The sequence below is a fragment of the Kogia breviceps genome, chromosome 6 (genome assembly GCF_026419965.1).
Source record: "Kogia breviceps isolate mKogBre1 chromosome 6, mKogBre1 haplotype 1, whole genome shotgun sequence".
NCBI lineage: Eukaryota > Metazoa > Chordata > Mammalia > Artiodactyla > Physeteridae > Kogia > Kogia breviceps.
In genome coordinates this window covers 3,123,194-3,143,008 of record NC_081315.1, presented here as the reverse complement: position 1 = coordinate 3,143,008, position 19,815 = coordinate 3,123,194, and the positions used below count along the sequence as shown (strand labels likewise).

General features: G+C 46.9%; 1 protein-coding gene and 1 long non-coding RNA gene across 5 annotated transcripts in view; one reads left to right on the top strand and one right to left on the bottom strand.

Annotated features, from left to right (window-relative positions):
* The window catches only part of RAPGEF2 (Rap guanine nucleotide exchange factor 2), a 249,132-nt gene extending 243,514 nt beyond the window's left edge, over positions 1-5,618 (bottom strand). For 3 of the 4 annotated variants that reach the window (XM_059066801.2, XM_059066802.2, XM_067035439.1), the window contains exon 1: positions 5,491-5,618. In XM_059066801.2, the coding sequence (XP_058922784.1) occupies positions 5,491-5,559 (69 nt within the window). In that variant the 5' untranslated portion in view covers positions 5,560-5,618. The remainder of the gene's footprint in view (positions 1-5,490) is intronic. The other variant, XM_067035441.1, reaches the window with a different exon arrangement.
* A 900-nt stretch (positions 5,619-6,518) lies between these two features.
* Positions 6,519-16,956, top strand: LOC136794339 (uncharacterized). The gene is made up of 4 exons (XR_010840950.1): positions 6,519-6,590; positions 6,984-7,126; positions 8,927-9,011; positions 16,226-16,956. It is a non-coding gene; the product is annotated as an uncharacterized lncRNA (long non-coding RNA).
* The last annotated feature ends 2,859 nt before the right edge of the window (positions 16,957-19,815 follow it).

Sequence of the window (19,815 nt, the reverse complement as noted above, 5' to 3'; positions counted from 1 at the left end):
CTTTCCATCCACCACTCACTCAATCCCTTGGCTCCAGGCACACTGAACAAAGGCCCACACTTATTTCCTTACAACCACCTGTACAGCTTCTATGACCTTGGGTTCGCCTGGAAAATCCTTCATAGCCTCCTGGTCCACTGATGGGTGAATTTCTACTCCCCTGAGACTCAATACACACCAACCTAGAAGTGCCCAGACTCAGTACACACCCATCTAGGAAGTGCCCAACCTCAGCAGCGCTGGCCTAGGACAGCTGTCACAGCACTAATGAATCACTTCCTACTTGTGACATGATAGACTGCTGAGCTGCTTGAGGGACAGACGTCTCAATGAATCCCCAAGGCCTGGTAAATAATAGGCATTTCATTAAAATGTGATAACAACAAGAACTATTATTAGGCATTGCACTCAACAGTAAATGCATGTTCTTCCACTTCATCCACAAAACAACTTCGAGAAGCTATTATCCACATTTTACAGATGAGGAAACTCTTACCAAAAATGGGGTGAGGAGAGGGAACAGCCCATATAATACAGATATCAAGGAACTATCACCAGCGGCCACATTTCCATAACTCTACACTCGTCTAGATCAAAGTTCTTTGAGGTCATTACAATTCCTTTTCACTACATATAAAACTTACAAAATACATAACAAAGCTAAAAAAAAAAAAAGTTTTCAAATGGGTCAAGAAGGCACAGTCTTTCTGTGTTTTGAAAAGGTTACTGTATCTTTATTTCAAATAGCTCATTTAGGTTGGAAGCATATGCCACTATTAGTTTACATAATATGACTTTATAAGACTTGAATTTCAAACATCACCCAAGGCAGACCTTATTGTGTTCGTTTAACTCCCCCCAAAATCCACCTGGATAAAGTTTTTTTCAGGTCAACAGTAAATTTTTTAAAAAAAGAACAGACTTGCTGTTTCAAGGTGGCGGGGGGGTAGGGGAGGGATGGATTGGGCATTTGGGGTTAGCAGATGCAAACCACAGAGAATGGATAAACAACAAGGTCCTACTCTATAGCACAGGGAACTATATTCAACATCCTATGATAAATCATAATGGAAAAGAATTTTTAAAAAAGAATTTATATATGTTTAACTGAATCACTTTGCTGTAGAGCAGAAGTTAACACAACACTGTAAATCAACTATACTTCAATTTAAAAAAAAAAGAAGCATGGTGAGTCTTCATGAATAAGCTAAAATGATAGGGCTAGGAGGTTATAGCTGGTTTTGTTTTTATCTTGCGTTCTTTTTTGAGAGGAAGAAAACTGCAACAAGTTGGCAACCAGGAAGTCCTCTTAATTTTTTTTTAATTTTGTTTTTTTAGGTTTTTTGGTGAGTGTCTGTGACAGCCCGGGGGGGTCCGGGAAGGACTGTGTTAAACACCAGCCTCCACACAGCACTGCAGTTGGAGAGATTCATTTTGAACCTCCGCCAAGATCTGCAAAGCCAATTATGGAACTGTTAATTACTAAATGTTTAAAAGGTTATTTGAAGGTGACTAAGTTTCCACCAATATTGCAAAAGAATGTTAATAATTTTTACCATAAATTCAAGTCCTCACTTGTTCAGAGCCACATGCTAATACAGTTTGAAATTGGTTTTTCAGTAATAAATGTGTATTTTTTAACCTCCAAATCCAAATATCATTGTTATGAAAGCTAAACGCTTGTGACCAGTCATTACTTTGTAAGACATGCTGTTCAAAAGTGCATCCAGACCATTTAGTTGTGTTTTACGAACAAAAACTACTTAAGGGACAAATTATTTATTACTACAGCCCCAAAATAAGCCAAAATATAATCAAAGTATAAGTTGTCAGATGAAAATCTCATAAACAATGACAAAAAAGAGATGGAAAATTTATCTGTCATAGACACAATTCTTCCACTAGATTTGAAAGTTAAATATTCGTCAGAGATACTCTTTTGTGCAGATTCTCATAATTTAAAGTTCTCTGGGCTAAAGGCACTTTTTCAGCCCTATCATTATGACTCAAGACACATTCTACCGAGTGACTTTCGCAAAGAATTAAGTCTTGTACTGTTAAGAGCTCTCCAATGACAAATTCATGAATTAGCAACTAAATCACAAGATGTAATAGCCAAAAAAAAAAAAATTTCAGTCGTGAAGAACAAAGTAATATTATTAACTAGGAAGGGATGAGGCAGGCGCTGTTTTACACAAACCATTTTAAAAAGTAACTTTTACAACTAGCTAAAAACACATCATATTAAATCTTTAAAGTAGAAGAATATTCTGCAATAGATGTTTCACCTGAAAAACCAATAACAGGCATTTAAACACTCTACCTAAGCAATATGAAAGGGTCTGAGTCCGATAATAAGTTAATAATATGGTTTAGAAAAATCATTTTGTTTAAAGACTTGGGGGGAAAGCTGTTTGTAGTTTATTTACATCTTTCACTTCACTTAATTGCTTAGGTGACCAAGCTTCCCATTTAAGTGATTAAACACATAAACCCAAACAGTTTAATAAAGCAGTTACTTAAGAGTCCTGTTTTTCAACAGAGGTGCACTGAAAAATATTAATGGAACATTTAGCGCTCCTTACTTTCAAGGAGGTTTGTTTCTGAGAATACAGTGCCCCGCTGACTAGAACTTAGCCACTTTCCAGACACACAATATGGGACACACACTGGATTAAAGATGGCTTTTCTTGTCGTCTCAGAATATCAGGTGAAATAGTGACAGCCCCTTAAATATGAATATGTGACACTTAGCTAAAAATTCGAGTGACAATTTTGCTTCTCCTTGCCATTCCCCCTCTAGTGACGTGCCTAAATAAACGGGAAAATGCGTTTCCATTTTCCAGGGGGGCATGAAATCTTCCTAATTTCATAACACTCTTCAAAGTTCCTGTGTTTGCACTGAGGCTCTCCCCACCCCCAGATTCTCTTCGAGCTAACTTCTTAGGTTACACGAGTCACAGCACGATTACTTCTAGGCAACGGAGTGACCTCGTACAAAACCGCCTCTTCACAGGGTTTGGGAGACAAACTGGGTTGGTAGGGTTAAAAAAAAGAAAAAAGAAAAAAGGAAGAAAATGAATTTAACAAAAAATATTTATACATTTTCCTCTTTTCTTTTAAGGCACCTTTCTTCTGCCTGCCATAAGAATCGTACAAACTCCTTCACCAAATCTATCCTGAGAGACAGAAGGAAGCATGACAGCAACACTTCCCGAATTCACATCCGTCTGTCCGTATCAAGTTTATTTAATAACTTTGCTTTTACATTACAAACTTCTAACCCTCGAGCACTCAAGAGAAAAGACGGGGCAGAAAAACTTCCAGCCCTTCTTGCAGTCACAAAGCACTCAACAGAAAAGACACCTGCTACCAAAACTTTTTTTTTTTTTTTACTTTTGAGTAAATTTCAAACTTTCAGAAAACTAATTATTTTTGACAAGCCAGGTGCAGGTGGAAAACATTCACATTTCCATCTACTTTCTCTTTAAAATAATAAACGAACACGTAGGTCCGCATTAGTAATAAGCAAGGGAGCATCAGTGTTAATAGGGTGGACACTTATGAATGTTCAAAATGTGTGGTAGGCTTCTCCAAGGTGACTTGTTCTATGAAGGTTTGGTGGGGGAAATGTGCTGCTTTCAGACGGTCAGCGAAGCGTTCACGTGGCGGTGTCAGTAGCAACTGGCCCACTTCTGACTCGGGCCAAGTTCTGTGCTAGTCGGTTTTCACTCTGTTCTCCACAACCGGAGCGTAAACGGGGAAATTTAACAGCTCATTTCTCTGGCACGGTCCGGACACGGTCACAGTGGAGGTTCTGTCTCTTCCAGTTTTGTTTGGGGACACACCCCCCTCCACCCACCTGATAGGAGGTTTGGAGTCGTCGCTATTCTAATCAACCAACCGGAGATTCCACTTCCTGGCTCTCTAATTTCCACTAAAGGCCTCTGACATCATTTTCTGACCTGCCTTGCTAGGTTCTAATATTCTCAGCATGTGTGATTTCGCTTGGCACTTCAAACACTGAAAGGCACTGAAACATTTCACTGAAATGGGCTTTTCCATCACACTGTGACTGGGAACGTGCATTTTCAGCTGCAGAAGACTGACTGACAACTTAAAACCAACAGGAGATGTAGAAGGCACAAGAGAAGCAGTGCAGCAAGAGCAAAAGGCAGGCCCTTCCTTGTTTTCGATAAAGTAATCCTTCAGAATAGGAACTTTCTGGAGACACTGTGAAATGGATTTGCCTTGCAAAATTACCACCCATCTCCCACAGTCTGGTAAACGAGTGCAGTCTACCTACGAACCCCAGATGTGACGGCTCCATCAGAAAAAAAATGAAAAATCAAAAACCGTACCAGGGGCCGTTCCTGGGCCTTGTCCAAAGGCAGCCAGCGGAAGAGTCTATTTTACTCTCTTTTCCCCGCATTAAATAATGACAATCAACAGAAGAGGAGGAGAGCCTTTGGCTCTGAACAGATGGCATCCAACACCTAACAAGCGAAGCAACTCTCTCAAGCATTAGACCCTAAATGTCTGACGGTCCCAAGGATCAGGAGGGCTTATTTGTCTTAAGACGACTGGCAGCAGGATCCCCTGTAGTCCCCGTCCCGACGCTTAGGAGCATGCGTCATTATCCAGTCAGCAGCTAAAAGCAAAAAAAAAATCAAACCACCACATTTTTATAAAATTTCCCCCTCTCCAGTCCAACTTGAGACGACCGGATCCACCACCATCAGCAATTCCTCCACTTAAAGCCAGAGAAAAATAAGCCTGAAGGTAAACGAACGTATGAAGGTTAACAAACTTATCTAATTCTGACAAGGTTGTGCAACACCAAAAGAATCCGCAGGGTGCCCTTGCCGGGGCTGGATTTGAATATGCCTGCTCTGCAGTTCTGTCTGCAGTTGAAACTAAAAGCACTAGCCTAGCTATTCAACTTCCCCCCCACCCCAACTCCTTCCTTGCAAAGCGGCATCATTTTTCAAAAAAAAAAAAAAAAAGAAAAGAAAAAGAAAGAAAGAAAAGAAATAAAAATAGTAAACATACAAACATCTCAATCTTTCACTTTGGAAGGCCACCACGGGTTCGCGTTCCGCAGAGCCCTGCAAGTTTCCTCCTACACCTCAGCAAACGCCGAAGAACTCTGAAGGTACAAGGGGCCACAAGCACGGGGAGGAAAGGAGCCTGCAGCCGGGGGGGGGGGGGGGGGGCAGGAGGTGCCGGCCGAGAGGTGACTGGCCCCCGCCCCGAGCGCGGCTGGGAAGAGAGGACGCTCGCGAGAGACCTCCCTGCCCCGCGGGGCAATCGCAGGAGCACGTCGGTACGGGGAGGGCAGCGAAAAGGAGAAGATCCAGGAGAGGGAGAAATAACGCCAGGACGGCCAGGCGAGACGCGAAGCCCCTGGAAGATGGGGACCTGACGCGAGGCGCGAGCGCGCGGGGCGAACGGAGTGGGCAGGGAGCGCGCAGCCGACGCGGGGCTCACCTGGGGGGTCCTCTCGGCCGGGTTCTTCATCACCGCCTGGCGGAAGCTGTTATCCACGTAGGACGCCATCTCCCCCCGCAGCCCGGGCCGGGGCCGCTCCGCGCCCTCGGCCGCCGCCTCCCGGCCCAGCGCCGCCGCCGCCGCCGCCGCCGCCTCCGCCCAGCGCGCTCCGCCCGCCTCGGGCCAACCAGCCAAACCGCGGCGGCGGCGGGGCGGGGGGCGCGCGAGGCCCGAGGGTCCCCGCGGCGCCCGGCTGCCGCTTCCTCCGCCTCCCCCGCGCCGCGCGGCCGGGAAGGCTCCCCACGGGCCCGGGCTCGACACGCCTCCCCGGCTCCTCTCGGGGACGGCGGCGGCTCCTCCCGGCTCCCGCCGGCCTGAGTTATTTTTAGGGAGTTCGAGCGGCGGGGAGGGGTTGGCTGGGGCGCACGGGCCTCGCGCTCCTCCGCGCGCAGGGCCGCCCCCTCCTCTCGGGGGCTCCGGGAAGCACTCGGGGGCGCCGCGGCCGCCGTCCGAGGACCGGCTCAGGTCCGGGCGCTGCGAAGCCGGCTCGCCTCGGCCGCCGTCCCCGCCGCCGCGCCGGGGCTCCGTCTACTGCGCTCGGCCGAGCTCCCCGACGGCTGCTGCATCTCCTCGGGCCGCCCCGCCGCCGCCGTGCGCTCCGCCGCCGCCCCCCATCTGCGCGCGCGGAGTGGCCAGAGCGCCCCCGGCAGCGCGCTCGGCCCGCTGGCTCTCGGCAACTTTGTTCCCGGGCTGCGGGCGCGGAGGGAAGGGGCCGCGGGCACCGGGTCCGGACTCCTGGCGGCGGGCGTCGCGCACAGCCCCCCGGAGAGTGTTTGGGAAGCGGCGACTCCCCTTCTCTTCCCCGCCTCTTCCTCCTCCTGCGCCCCCGCGCCGCCCCGCCGCGCTCAGGGAGGAAGCGGCCTCCGGGGCCGGGCGCTTTGTGCTGCAACCATGGTGAAGAGCGAGTGACGGGCCGGCGGCCACTGGGCGCGCGCCGCGTCGGCCGGGGCGGGGCGTCCCGGCGCCGGGTCCCGCCCCCGCGCCGCCAGCCAGCCAGCCGGCCGCGCCCTCGCTCGGGAGCTGCACCTTCGGCGGCCCAGGTGAGCCGCGCGCCGGGCCGGCGGGGGTCGCCGCGCCCGGGCCGGGCTGGAGGGGGCCCCGCACCACCGGGCCCCGCACCACCTGGCCCCGGGGAGGGGGCGCGCCCCGGCGGCCGGACGGAGGGCGCCGCCTCCCCTCTGGCGGCTCACGCCGCGCCGCCTGCCCACACCCCACGCGCGTCCCGGGGGACCTGCCGCGTCGCGTCGCCCCTCCAGACTGGCCCTGGCGCCAGGCCTCGGCCGCCGGGGCGGCACGTCGACCCGGAACAGAGGCCCGGCCCGCAGCTTGGGCCGCCCTGGGCAGTCGTTTTGAACCCAGGGGTTGGCTCCGAGTCGCTCCAGAGGCGATCAGTCCTCTAGGGATTTATTTGGCTTATCCTTAACTTGCTGCAGGGACAGCGTTCTTCTCCTGCCTTCCGTGCTCACCGGGCACTTTCAGACACTTAAATGACCACGAAAGGAGGGAGATGGAAACGTGCCAGTTCAACCCTACACCAAACACCACCCCCAGACGGGCGAACACTCCAGATTTAAAGGTGAGACCCGGACAGCAAGTTCTGTGACATAAGCAGAAACACTGGCAGATGTGGCTTGGCACGAGCCGGATAAACGTCCAGAGCCCGGATGCGACCCGGGCTCACTTGGCGCAGAGGCACTAGGTCAGAGCCCTTTAAGATGTCACCATTCCTGCTGGGTCCTCCCCCCTCACACGCCCACCCCCGAGCCAGGTCGAGGTGTGTAAGGCCAGCCAAGCAGCGGGAACAGCTCTGGAGTCCTGGTCCTAGAGCTTGATTTTCATCTGGCTCCCCTTCCCCACCCGCGTCAAGTTCGTGCTTTGCTGTCTCTATGGAGGCCGCACTCGGAGGAGGATTGCTACTTTCAGGACCTACCACGCTGAACACTTTTCAAATTTTCAAACATAACTTTTTGGACATCTAGTTTATTGTAAACACTTGGAATAGGCCATGAACGAACGTTTTAGGGTCCTGAAGTCACCTGGGTGGCATTAAACAGATTGTGTGGCTTCCAAGAGAAGGGACCGTCCTGGCCGAACCTCCTGAAACAATCTGAGTTACAAATTATCTCTCTAGACCCTTGATGTTACCCTATGCTCCAACTGCTTCCCCATATTTCTCTCGAACCCCTTAGTTGAAACCCAGCATCCAATTCTTTATGACCTAGACCACCACCACCTTGAATAAGTGCCATTACCGCTCTGTGAAGAGAGAGGAAAAGAAAAGTCAGATCCAATGAAGTGAAAAAACATACCTGACATCTCCATCTGGTGCCCAGTAGACATCTCAGAATTCACCTGTGCAAACCAGGCTCCAGATCTCCTGCCCCAGACATGCCCCACCCACAGACTTCCACATTCCTGCTGATGGCATCCACCTCTGTCACCCCTGGCCCAGGCGAAGGGCCTTGGCTTCTTTCTTGACTCTTTCCTTTCTCTTACCGCCCCCCAGCCCGGGTTTCAGTAAACCTGTCAGCTCAACCTTCAGAGTACCATGTCTGGAGTCTAACCTCTACCCACCACCTCAACGGCCATGACCTTGGTCCACACCAGCATCGTCTCTTGCCTGAGCTTGGCAGTAACCATTTACCTGGCCTCCCTCTTTCTGCCCTTGCCTCCAGCACCCAGGGAGTCGGGGTGAGTCTTTTCACTGCGGCTCACATCATTCCTCTGCTAACAACAACAAAGAGTCCATTAGCTCCCTATCACTTTTAAGGTGAAAGCCAGGTCCTTATTTATCATGGCCTAAATGACCTATAGACCGGGTTCTCCTTCCCTCCCCACCCCCGCCCCCTTTATCTCTCTGACCTCATCTCCTACTCTTCTACCCCCTGCTCGTTTCCCAGCCACACCGGCCTCCGAGCTGCTTCAGGAACGCAGTAAGCAAGCCGCAGGCTCCTGGCCTTTCCCTCTGCTGTTCTGCTGTCTCCAGAATTAGCGACCCACTCCCCCAGGCCACCAGAAAACAACACCGAACCAAACCAAGCCTCCTTCATATCTTTATTCAAATGTCACTTTCCCTGTATCTCCACATGCCCTAGTCCTCTTCCTTCCTTTGCTCACCACCGTGTGACATACAACGATTTCACTTCCTTGAGGTATTTATTGCCTCCCTCCACCATAATGTAAGCTTCCCACGTCAGTGAGTTTTTTGTTCTTTTGTTCACTGCTGCATCCCCCAACGTGATGTACGTGAATGAATAACTATAGTGTTACCTTGTATGTGTATGGAACTGATACCTACATTACCTCTGATGGGGAAGGGGAGGCCAGGAGAGAGCCTTAGCCTCTCTGAGCCTGTCTTCTCTTCTTTTAAGAGCAGATAAAAATGGCATACCCTGAAGATTTTCGAGGATCCGGCAGCATCCGTGCAAAGTGACAGTGGCTCGTAAGGGGCTTGAACCACGGTATGTGCTCAACAAACGGTAGTTATTTTTAAGATCATCCTCGTCCCAACCCTTTGAGGTGAGTGGAACAGTTATTATCATCCTGTTTACCGATGAGGAAACGAAGACTAAAATAGGTTATGTGACTTGCTCTAGTTCCAGGCCTGCCCGGAAGTGTGGAAGGGCCCAGGGCAAGCTAATGTAGACCCCATCGTAAATTCCTAAAGCTATACATTAACTGGAACACGGTGTGGCAGTGGCTACTGGCTTCTGGCCTGAAACTCACACCCCATTTTCTTCCTGTCTCTGCTCCATCATGTATTACAGAAAGGCTCATACACGCGAGGACACCCTAGCCTGCACACCGTACCCCTCACAAAAGCTACCCTCCAGCTATCGTCCAGCCTTGGACAGTCAGGCCTGGAAGTGGCAGGGCCGTAAGTTCCAGGGCCCAAGGTGTTCAGAAAGCATGGAATTCCTTGTCCTATGGGGAGGGTGAAGCCGGAGCAGGGCCCCTCAAAGCCTAGGCAGTGGGCAGGAACTCAACTCACCCAGGCCGCACAGCCAGAAAGCTGTGAATTACAGATGCAAACCCCGCTCTTTTTCTTCCGAGTGCGCTGCTGTGATACTGAGTTGCCCCAGTGACCTCAGGTGAGGCCTAATAGTATGTCTTATCCACCAACAAAATGACTGACTCACTGTCAACCTCTAGGCTATCATTTAATTTCAATTAAAGTTAATTTTCCCACTATTTAGACTCTACTTATGTAAGTACCTTAGTGCCATTCGGCATCTAGGACACCTGATACTTGGCGTGCATTGCTTTGTTTTATATATTTTATATAATATATTTTATATGATAAAATATATTATATAGGTTAGGTGTTTGCAGTCATCTTTTAAAGTGAGTAGATTTTTTTAAAATGTTGGTTGGTTTTTTATTAACATTTGTGCAGCAGCAGTATGCTGTGTATACCATGGTGACAGAATTAGGCACAGACCTGCCAGTTTGCCAATTAGCCTAAACCAAACTGCTCCAAAAACCATAAAGTAAGCCGTTTATTATGCTGCTTCATAAAGGCACATATAAAGATGACAGTTTCTTTGTTCTGTTTCTACACCCATCATATTATCTAGAAAGTCATTAGGGGATAGAGAGACAGAACACTGGGTTTTAAGTCTAGAAATGCATTTCAAGTTCTGGCCTTAATACCATTCGACTCGTAACTTCAAAAAGCATTGATGATTCCAACAGTAAAACCTAATATTAACACATCTCTAAATATATTATATAGGTTAGGTGTTTGCAGTCATCTTTTAAAGTGAGTAGATATTTTTTTTAATTCCTATGGGTCCAGCTACAACATAAGAGTAATATTGATACTCTACCTATCTATAGTCATTTTGTTCAAAAAAACACCTTGAACGTTCACTGTCCCGTCAATGTCACATATTGATATTCATCGCATGCTGTGTACTAGGTACTGATCTCTATGTTTGGAGCACCAGTGGTGGGTAAGACAAGCGTGCTCCGTTTCCTGGCCCCATGGGAGCTGACTCTGTGCGCCAGGCATTTGCCTAGTTTACTCACCTCATCTAGGAGAGTGGCCAGGGCCATCCACTAGGATCCAGGAAGCTGCGCTGTTCTAAGATGAGCGATCCCTCGGGTTAGGATCTTGTCCAGCTGTTACAACTGTCTGAAAGCAAGGTTTCGAGCTGAGAGGGGTTGGATTCTAGGAAAGGTGTTCCTCCCATGAATCTGGCTCCTCCCAGACAATGTTTATTCACATTGTTTTGCAGTTACTTGAATCTCAGGAGAGTGGAAGGCTATAGTTTAGACACTGTATCGCTTTCAACAGAGCAGCACTCCGCTAGGAAATATTGTATCTACCTGAAATAGCATTCCAGAGTCCCTGGTGGAGAATACAGTTACAGAGCCCAGGGAGAGACAGTGTGTACATAGCAGAGAGCTCATGAAACAAGTTAAATGAGGTGTATCGAATACACAATTAGACTCAGACTCTTAGGTTTGATTTTATAGGAATCCTAATAAATTCAGAGCTGAGGATGTTGTCACATGAGTAAGAACGATGCTAGTGTAGATGTCATCTCGATGTGTAGATATTTTGGACTTGATTCTAAAAGAAGAAACCATTTTTTCCTAATTTATCAATATTATGACCTTGGTTCTGCCTTGGCCACAAAATGAAATCAAAATATAAATCGGAAATTTATATTCGAGCTAACAAATAAAACTGTTTTATCCGGTTACACGATTGCATCCTGCACCCTGACGTAACCACTTTCTTCTGCTGATGTGTTTGCATTTGAACCGTTGGGCCAGTGGGAAAGCACAGCCTTCTTTATTCCCTGATTGTGAGAGAGCTGATGCTGACATTTCTTAAAGGAAATGCGTTGTTAAACTTTTGATCCACCGTCAATGCCTTCTTTCGTTGCCTAGTGTTTGGCATTTATTTTTATGAATCGCCCTGTGGAACTGTAGTGCAGAATCAGTCTGCCAATTTTAAGGAGACCTCTAAAAGGGTTTAGGTAAGGTATGCAGATTCGGGGGGGGGGGGTGTTTTGTTTGTTTTTTTAAGCCTGAAAATAGGTAAAATTAAGGACTTCAGTTCAAAACCTAACAATGTAATTGCCACCGCACAGTCAATGAGTGTTTAATGCGTAGATTTTAAAAGCCCATACCGGATATCATGGATGCTTAAACTAATTATGCAGAGAGGAAAAAAACCTTCCATTTCAAACATGCACAATGGAACATTGTATAAAATTGTATCTGGGTTTCTCCAGTTATGTTAAGGTGGTTAGGTACAACTGAAGTTACATCCACAAGCACACTGGTATGCAGTGCAGAATTTGTAAATGTGTTCCAATGAAGGAAAGCAGCTACAATTATCACCAGCTCTGGTCTCCAAGTGGTATTCAAGGGGAAAGCAAGTGTGCTATAATGCAGCTGTCTGCTATAAGAGCTACAAAATCAGACAAGGTCTGTGAGGGGAAAAAAAAAAAAAAAAAAAAGCAGTATTCTTGACCAGCTGTGATTTTTTTAAACACCAATACTAACAATCATTCTGAAGTCATGATTATTTAATATTTGTTAAACCCAAGACTAGTGCTAGACACCATATGTACATAAACAAAGACAGAGAGTCTGTGTGTTGAGCTTGCAAATCTAAATTAGGCAAAGGAAGTGAAGGGCAAACAAGGGCGTGGGAAACATGCACTAAGGGCGGGTTTGGAAGAGGAGGCTGTTTTGTCACATGTTGTCTGTTAGTTTTCACTATCAGAAGGTGCGTTATTTTGCAACACAAAACTTTAGAGGAGGGAAGTCCCGGGTGGGGAGCTGGAGGAGCCGGGAGCACATTTGCCTTTGTGGCGGCTGAAGGAGGAAACCTTCAATATGAACCTATATATCCAGTTAGAGACCTGAAAGAGGAAAGCACCAGTAAATGGCAGAAAACAACACAAAACTAAAAACAAAAAAGCTCTGACCGTTGTCTGGGATCTGACACAAGAAGCAGTGAAGATAGTAGGTGAGATACAGCTCGGAAGAGAGCCTTCCCAGCCCGGAGAGGTGGTCACCGTGGTCCCGCCCGTCGCCACTGATCTTCTTATATGAACGTTTTACTTGTCACATGAGTATGACCCGTGATAAGTGCTGGTAAGACCTTTAAAACTGAGTTGGGTTCCGGCTCGTGCTTAGCTCACCTAGGAGGAATGAGCCTGTGGCAACATAGCTGTCTGTAAGAATCCAGAGGTAATTAAATCAGGGTAGAGACCAGAGTAAACTCACAGTACTCCACCCAAACCTGGTGGGTGCGTCAGAGACAGGGCTGTTGGCACAGAAGATAGCATAGAAGTGATTGGACTCACAGAACTTTATCACTCAGCTGCAGGGGGAAGAAACGTCATCTTTTCCCAGTGGAGTCAATAAAACGCAGCTTTATAAGGGCAGAGTGGAATATATGATATAGTGGGAAAACCTTAGAATCTACTATCACACAACCTTGAATTTGAAAGCCTCTTCTGATAGACATGAGCTCTGTGACCTTGAGGAAAGAACTTAACCTCTCTGAACGTTAGTTTCTACCTTTGTAAAATATAGTTTAAAAATATCTTCCTTGCTAGATTACTATGACAATGACTCAAAACAGGATTTATAAAAGTAAATATTCAGGAATTCCCTGGTGGCCCAGTGGTTAGGGCTCTGCGCTCTCACTGCCGAGGGCCTGGGTTCAATCCCTGGTCGGGGAACTGAGACCCTACGTACAAGCTGTGCGGTCCAGCCAAAAAAAAATTTTTTTTTAATTTCAGAAGTAAATACTCTTTCTCATCTCTCCCTTCCCCTTAAAGGAATAGCTTGAGTCAAAGAATATTTATATGGCCCTTCAAATTTCTAGGAAAGGGAGATTTTAGGTTAAAACTATATTGGCCTAATTCACTTTACAGACAGAAATGTGAACTTAGAGTAGTTCTTTTATTTAGTCTATTTTAGTAAATAAACTTTAATTACTTATAGCAAGCAGCCCAGAGCCTCAGAGGTAAATCATGTGTTATCTGGGGCAGTGGTTCCTAGCTGGGGATGATCAGCATTTTCACAAGGCTAAGAGTGCTTGCAGAGCTGGGCAGGGCTTCTGTCTCCAGAGAGAAAGCCTTCCGTGCTCCACAGGGCAGAACAGGAGCTGCTTCTCAGATGCACAGATGCATCAAACCCAAGTCTGATGGCATCTCTGCTTTTTTTTTTTTTTTTTTTTTGCGGTATGCGGGCCTCTCACTGCTGTGGCCTCTCCTGCTGCGGAGCACAGGCTCCGGACGCACAGGCCCAGCGGCCATGGCTCACGGGCCCAGCTGCTCTGCGGCACGTGGGATCCTCCCGGACCAGGGCACGAACCCGTGACCCCTGCATCGGCAGGCGGATTCTCAACCACTGCGCCACCAGGGAAGCCCGGCATCTCTGCTTTTATCAAATACATGAAAAACCAGAACTGACTCTTACAAATATTGTGAATCTATTGCCAGGTTTATGTCCATTTCAAAAAGCAAGGGATGGTTGCCGTCGGCTAATCTGTGTGTTACTGTCCCATTTTTTGTGTCAGAATTATTGATTCCAAATATGAACATGTGTAAATCTGCACCTAGCATTCCAATGACTAAATCTAAAAAATATGTATAAAAAATCAAATGAACCAGAGATCCAATTTAATTACAGACTAAAATTCACAGTGGTATGCTTTTTTTTAATGTATTTTATTGAAGTGTAGTGGATTTGCAATGTGTTAATTTCTGCTGTACGGTAAAGTGATTCAGTTATACATATACATATTCTTTTTCCTATTCCTTTCCACTATGGTTTATCACAGGATACTGAATATAGTTCCCTGTGCTGTATAGTAGGACCTTGTTGTTTATCCATCCTGTATATAATCGTTTGCATCTGCAGATCCCAGACTCCAAGTCCCCCACCCCCTCCCCCTTGGCAACCACAAGTCTGTTCTCTACATCTGTGAGTCTGTTTTATAGATAAGTTCATTTGTGCCTTATTTTAGACTCCACATATAAGTGATATCGTATGGTATTTGTCTTTGTCTGACTTACTTCACTTAGTGTGACAATCTCTAGGTCCATCCATGTTACTGCAAATGGCATTATTTCATTCTTTTTGTGTCTGAGTAATATCCCATTGTATATATGTACCACATCTTCTTTATCCATTCGTCTGTTGATGGACATTTAGTTTGCTTCCATGTCTTGGCTATTGTGAATAGTGCTGCTATAAGCATTGGGGTGCATGTTTCTTTTTGAATTATAGTTTTCTCCTGATATATTCCCAGGAGTAGGATTGCAGAAACCATATGGTAGCTCTATTATTAGTTTTTTAAATATATAAATTTATTTATTTTATTTATTTATTTTCGGCTGTGTTGGGTCTTCATTGCTGTGTGCGGGCTTTCTCTAGTTGCAGTGAGCGGGGGCTACTCTTCGTTGCGGCGTGCGGGCTTCTCATTGCAGTGGCTTCTCTTGTTGCGGAGCACGGGCTCTAGGCACGTGGGCTTCAGTAGTTGTGGCACGTGGGCTCAGTAGCTGTGGCGCACGGGCTCTAGAGCACAGGCTCAGTAGTTGTGACACACAGGCTTAGTAGCTCCGCGGCATGTGGGCTCTTCCCGGACCAGGGCTCGAACCCGTGTCCCCTGCATTGGCAGGCGGATTCTTAACCACTGCGCCGCCAGGGAAGCCCCTATTGTTAGTTTTTTAAGGAACCTCCATACTGTTTTCCATAGTGGCTCCACCAATTTACATGCCCAAGTGGTATGTTTGTGACAGTTGCAATTCGCATATTTTTAACAAATTTTCAGATCAAATCAATCTGTGCCTTACCTGGCCCATCATGGGCCAACGAACGATGCTCCAGGAGCTCTCCACGGTCTCCGCCCAAGGTTACTGGCAGGGAGGGTTACAAGCTGGTAACCGAGTAGAATCTGCGCAAACTTAACTTGAAGCATTTCGTCCACCCATTTATCTTGATGGTGACTTTAAACACACACACACACACACACACACACACACACACACACACACACTCAAGACATGCTTTCTGCAGTTTAAGACAACTTCCATCAAGGTCTATGGCAATTTGTGAACACAAGAGCACTGCAGAATTTTTAGAACAAATAGTAGCAGCAGCACTGGCCCTGGGTCCTAGGCCAATTGGTTCTCCCCTGACAATAATACTGCAAGAGATCTCAGCAGAGCACCTGTTTAGCTCTTTGTGTGATTAAAGCATCTGCAGTCTATGCTACTGTGTCAGATGCAAGTTTAGCTGTGGGTCTCTTTCCTGGGACCTGTCAATATTAGAGTGCATTCCTTTTGCTGGCCAAGGTATTCCTTTGACCTTTCTTTTAAACACAATGAAATGGGAATTGGAGAAGACACAGACTTTCTTTAAGGGTTTCAATTCTTTCTCCCCACCCCTACCCCTGGTCAAACAAAGTGCCAAGCAACGTCCAGACCATCCAGTTGTCACTACACGACTTCTTTCCTTGCCCAGAAGTGGGATTCTTTTGAAGGACTCTGGGTCCAAGGTTGGGCTAACTCATGCAAAGCTGGAGCCAGACTAAACCAGCTCAGTGACCTCTGTGAACAAGGCGAGGCAACCACTGGTGGTCGGGAGGGACAGGAAGCAGGAGATGGTTCTGACCACTTTCCTTGTTTTCTTTCAGAAAGAAATTGTGTGTCCATGGCAATATCCAGTCACAACTCTCATACTTCATTTGGGAAATGTTGGAAACACAAATCAAAAGGCACCAGCAGCCCTGGGTTCTAAACAAAGAGCTCAGCGGGAAATTTCAGATGCTGTATATATTCTTTCTCATATGCAGTTCACCGTCGGGAGGGCGGCCACTCACTGAGTCCTGGGCGTATGTTGTGCAAGAAAAATTAACACAAGCTGTGAGTCCCATCTTTACTTGTGAAGATCAATAGTCATTACCTAACGATGCCAGGACTCTCAAAGACCATTAAGGTGTTTCCAAGGCATTTCCCCAGATGGGCTCCTGGCCCATGTATGTAACTAATGTAACTAATGTTACACTTACGTAACTAATGTATGTAACTAATGGAACTAATGTTACACTTATGTAACTAATAACAGTGGCTGACAGGTATTGAGCGCTCGCCGTGCCAAGCACTGTTCTGTGTCCTCCAGATGCACCGTCATAATCTGCTTTCCAATGACCCTGTGAGGTGGGCACTGTTACCATACACGCTCTACCATTCGGTGGAGCTGAGACTTGAGGTCCCAGGGCCGGGAGCTAAACACATGCTCTCTAGTGCCGAAGCACACGTGTTGAGCCCTCATTGTGGGGTTCTCAGATCTTCCTTGATTTACTTCTTAAACTCAGAACAAGAACCAGCATTAACCATTTGATGGTAATTAAGATGACTTTTAATCCTCAGCCCTATTTTCTTCTGTCCCTGGGAAATGTGACATTCATGACAAATGTGATGATACCAAACCTGAATTGCAACCCAGACAATGCCCCAGACCTCCAGGCTTGCCCACAGGACATCTGCATAAAGATGTACACAGATACCTCAAAATAGGCATGGCCAATAAAAACAAATGAAGTACTTAGGGCTACATACCAGAGCTGTATGCAGAAAACTGCAAAAACTCTGATACAAGAAATCAAAAATATCTAATAGGGAGGAATACCATGTTCATAAATCAGAAGACTCGATATTAAGATGTCAGTGTTTCCCCACTTATTTTATTGAATCCCTGCAATGCCAGTCAAAATCTCAGCAAGCTTTTTTGCAGGTATTGACAATCTGATTCCAAAATTCATATGGAAAAGCAAAACACTTCTGATAAAAAAAGACCAAAGTTGAAGGACTCACATTACCCAGTTTTAAGACTTACTATAAAGCAGCATTCATCAAGGCAAAGGATAGACACACAGACCAATGGAACACAATAGAAAAATCAGAAACAGACCTGCAAAAATATAATCAGCTGATTTTTGACAAAGGGGCAAAGGTAATTCCATGGAGAAAGGGGCCTTTTCAACAAATTGGGCATCCATATGCAAAATCAGCACGTTCAAATTCAAAGTCAATATCTTTCCTCTGAAATCTCTCTCCAGGTGTATCCGTATCTTGAAGGATGACATAACCTTACATGTAGTTGCTCAGGCAAAACCAGGCATCATCTTTGACTCACTTACTTTCCGTCCCTGAGTTCAATCCTTAAAATTATGTTGCATCAGGGAATTCCCTGGCAGTCCAGTGGTTAGGACTCCATGCTTTCACTGCTAAGCAGTGGGTTCTGTCCCTGGTTGGGGAACTAAGATCCCCCAAGCCGCATGGTGCGGCCAAAGGAAAAAAAAAATGTCGACTCACTCATTAAATTATGTTGAATCGCAATGCAAACCTCCCACGCCTCTACTGCCATTGACCTAGTCTGGGCACGCTTTCTCCGGAGCCTTATCTCCCCCCGCACCCCGCACACACACGCACACACACAATGCCTCTGAAGGAACAGCAGGGGAATTTCAGAGTATTCCCACGCAATTAGCAGAGGAAACTATTGCTTTCCTAGCACCATTTGCAAAAGTGATACCTATTCAACATTTTTTAAAAGAACATACTGCCATGATGCTTTTTATGAGAACAATGAGAAGACATTACAATTAGTCATGTTGAAAGAAGGACCATAAGTTGTATAGAGAAGGCAGGCAAGGGTAGGACCTCTTTACCCCGCAGCTGCCTCCAAGGTGCAGGCCCCATCTTTCGGTGGGTACCCAGCCAGTGCCTGGCTCTTCCCCCTGGCTGGCTCCCCTCCTGTTAGAAAGTGCCTGGGCCTTTGCACAGAAGGATCTTTGAAAAAGGCAAATCGATCGTATAATCCCAAAGCTGAAAGCCCTTCCTTCAGTGGCTTTCTAACACTTACTCCATAAGATATAAGCCCCTTGTTTCTTATTCCAGAGCCCTGTCAAGTTTTCCCCTCCACCACTTTCCACCCACATAACTTCTATTCCAATCATTCCTAACAATAGGGTTGACGAGGATTTGCCAGACTCTCTTAATTCCTCAATGCCTTGTGTATTCACCTCTTGCCCAGAAGTCTCTTCCCTGCAAGGTTCACCTGCAAAATTCTTACTCCTCTTCAAGGCCTTCCTAAGCAAAGGTCTGTGGGCAGGTGATGTTACATAGCAAGATGGAACAAGTGTCCAAGGCCCATGAGTCCTAACCTAGATTCTGCCTTGCTACATACCAGCTGCTTGTCCAGAGGCGACTCACATGCCTCCCATGAGCCTCGGGGCCTATTTAAGTGGAGACAATATTAGCTAGATAACATGAGCGAAGCACCTGGAAGGGAGTTTATGGCCATGGCAAAATGTTTCAGCCGGGCAGACCTGTTAAAATATTTTCCCCGGGCTTCCCTGGTGGCGCCATGGTTGAGAGTCCGCCTGCCGACGCAGGGGATGCGGGTTCGTGCCCCGGTCCGGGAGGATCCCACGTGCCGCGGGGCGGCTGGGCCCGTGAGCCATGGCCGCTGAGCCTGCGCGTCCGGAGCCTGTGCTCCGCAACGGGAGAGGCCACAGCGGTGAGAGGCCCGCGTACCGCAAAAAAAACAAAAATTTTTCTCCGAGATTTGTATTGATATGTCCAGGCACCTTTCCTACTGGTTAATTTGTTTGACTTCTGCCAAATCCACCCTCCTTTACTCCTGCTTAAGTATAGCTGTTATAGTTAGCACTTTCCTGGTCTAGGACCACTATTATTGTTCTTGTTGCTGTTACCGTCGTTGTTTATTATTGTATCATTATCCCCGGATTCTTCACCGTTTCTCCCCCCACACACCAGCTAGTGTAGGGCTTCTCACTCTGTGCTCCCAAAGCAGCTTATACGTACCGTACTTACAATACTTTTTCCATTATTGCATAGTCACGTGTTATACAACTGCCTCTCCAGGTGACCCTGAACTCCTTGAGGACAGAGTCCATGTATTTTGTGTGTGTTCTGTGAACAACACTGACCCTGGCTCAGAGTAGGCCGTTGCTAAATTCGTAGTAATTGGATGAATAAAGGAAGAAACTATATTTTATTGATTGGGAGAGAATAAGAAATATTGCTTTATTGATTCCTAGCAGTTTCTGAGCTCCTAGAAAGCTGATGTTGTAGAAGAAATTCATCAGAAGAAACCAGTTAGCTGGCTTTTAAAGGGCTGGACTTCCTCAGAAAGCAATGGGCATTTGGCCAGTGACTTCTAGGGCTGACTGAACTCAGGTCTTTATGTGCGTGTGTG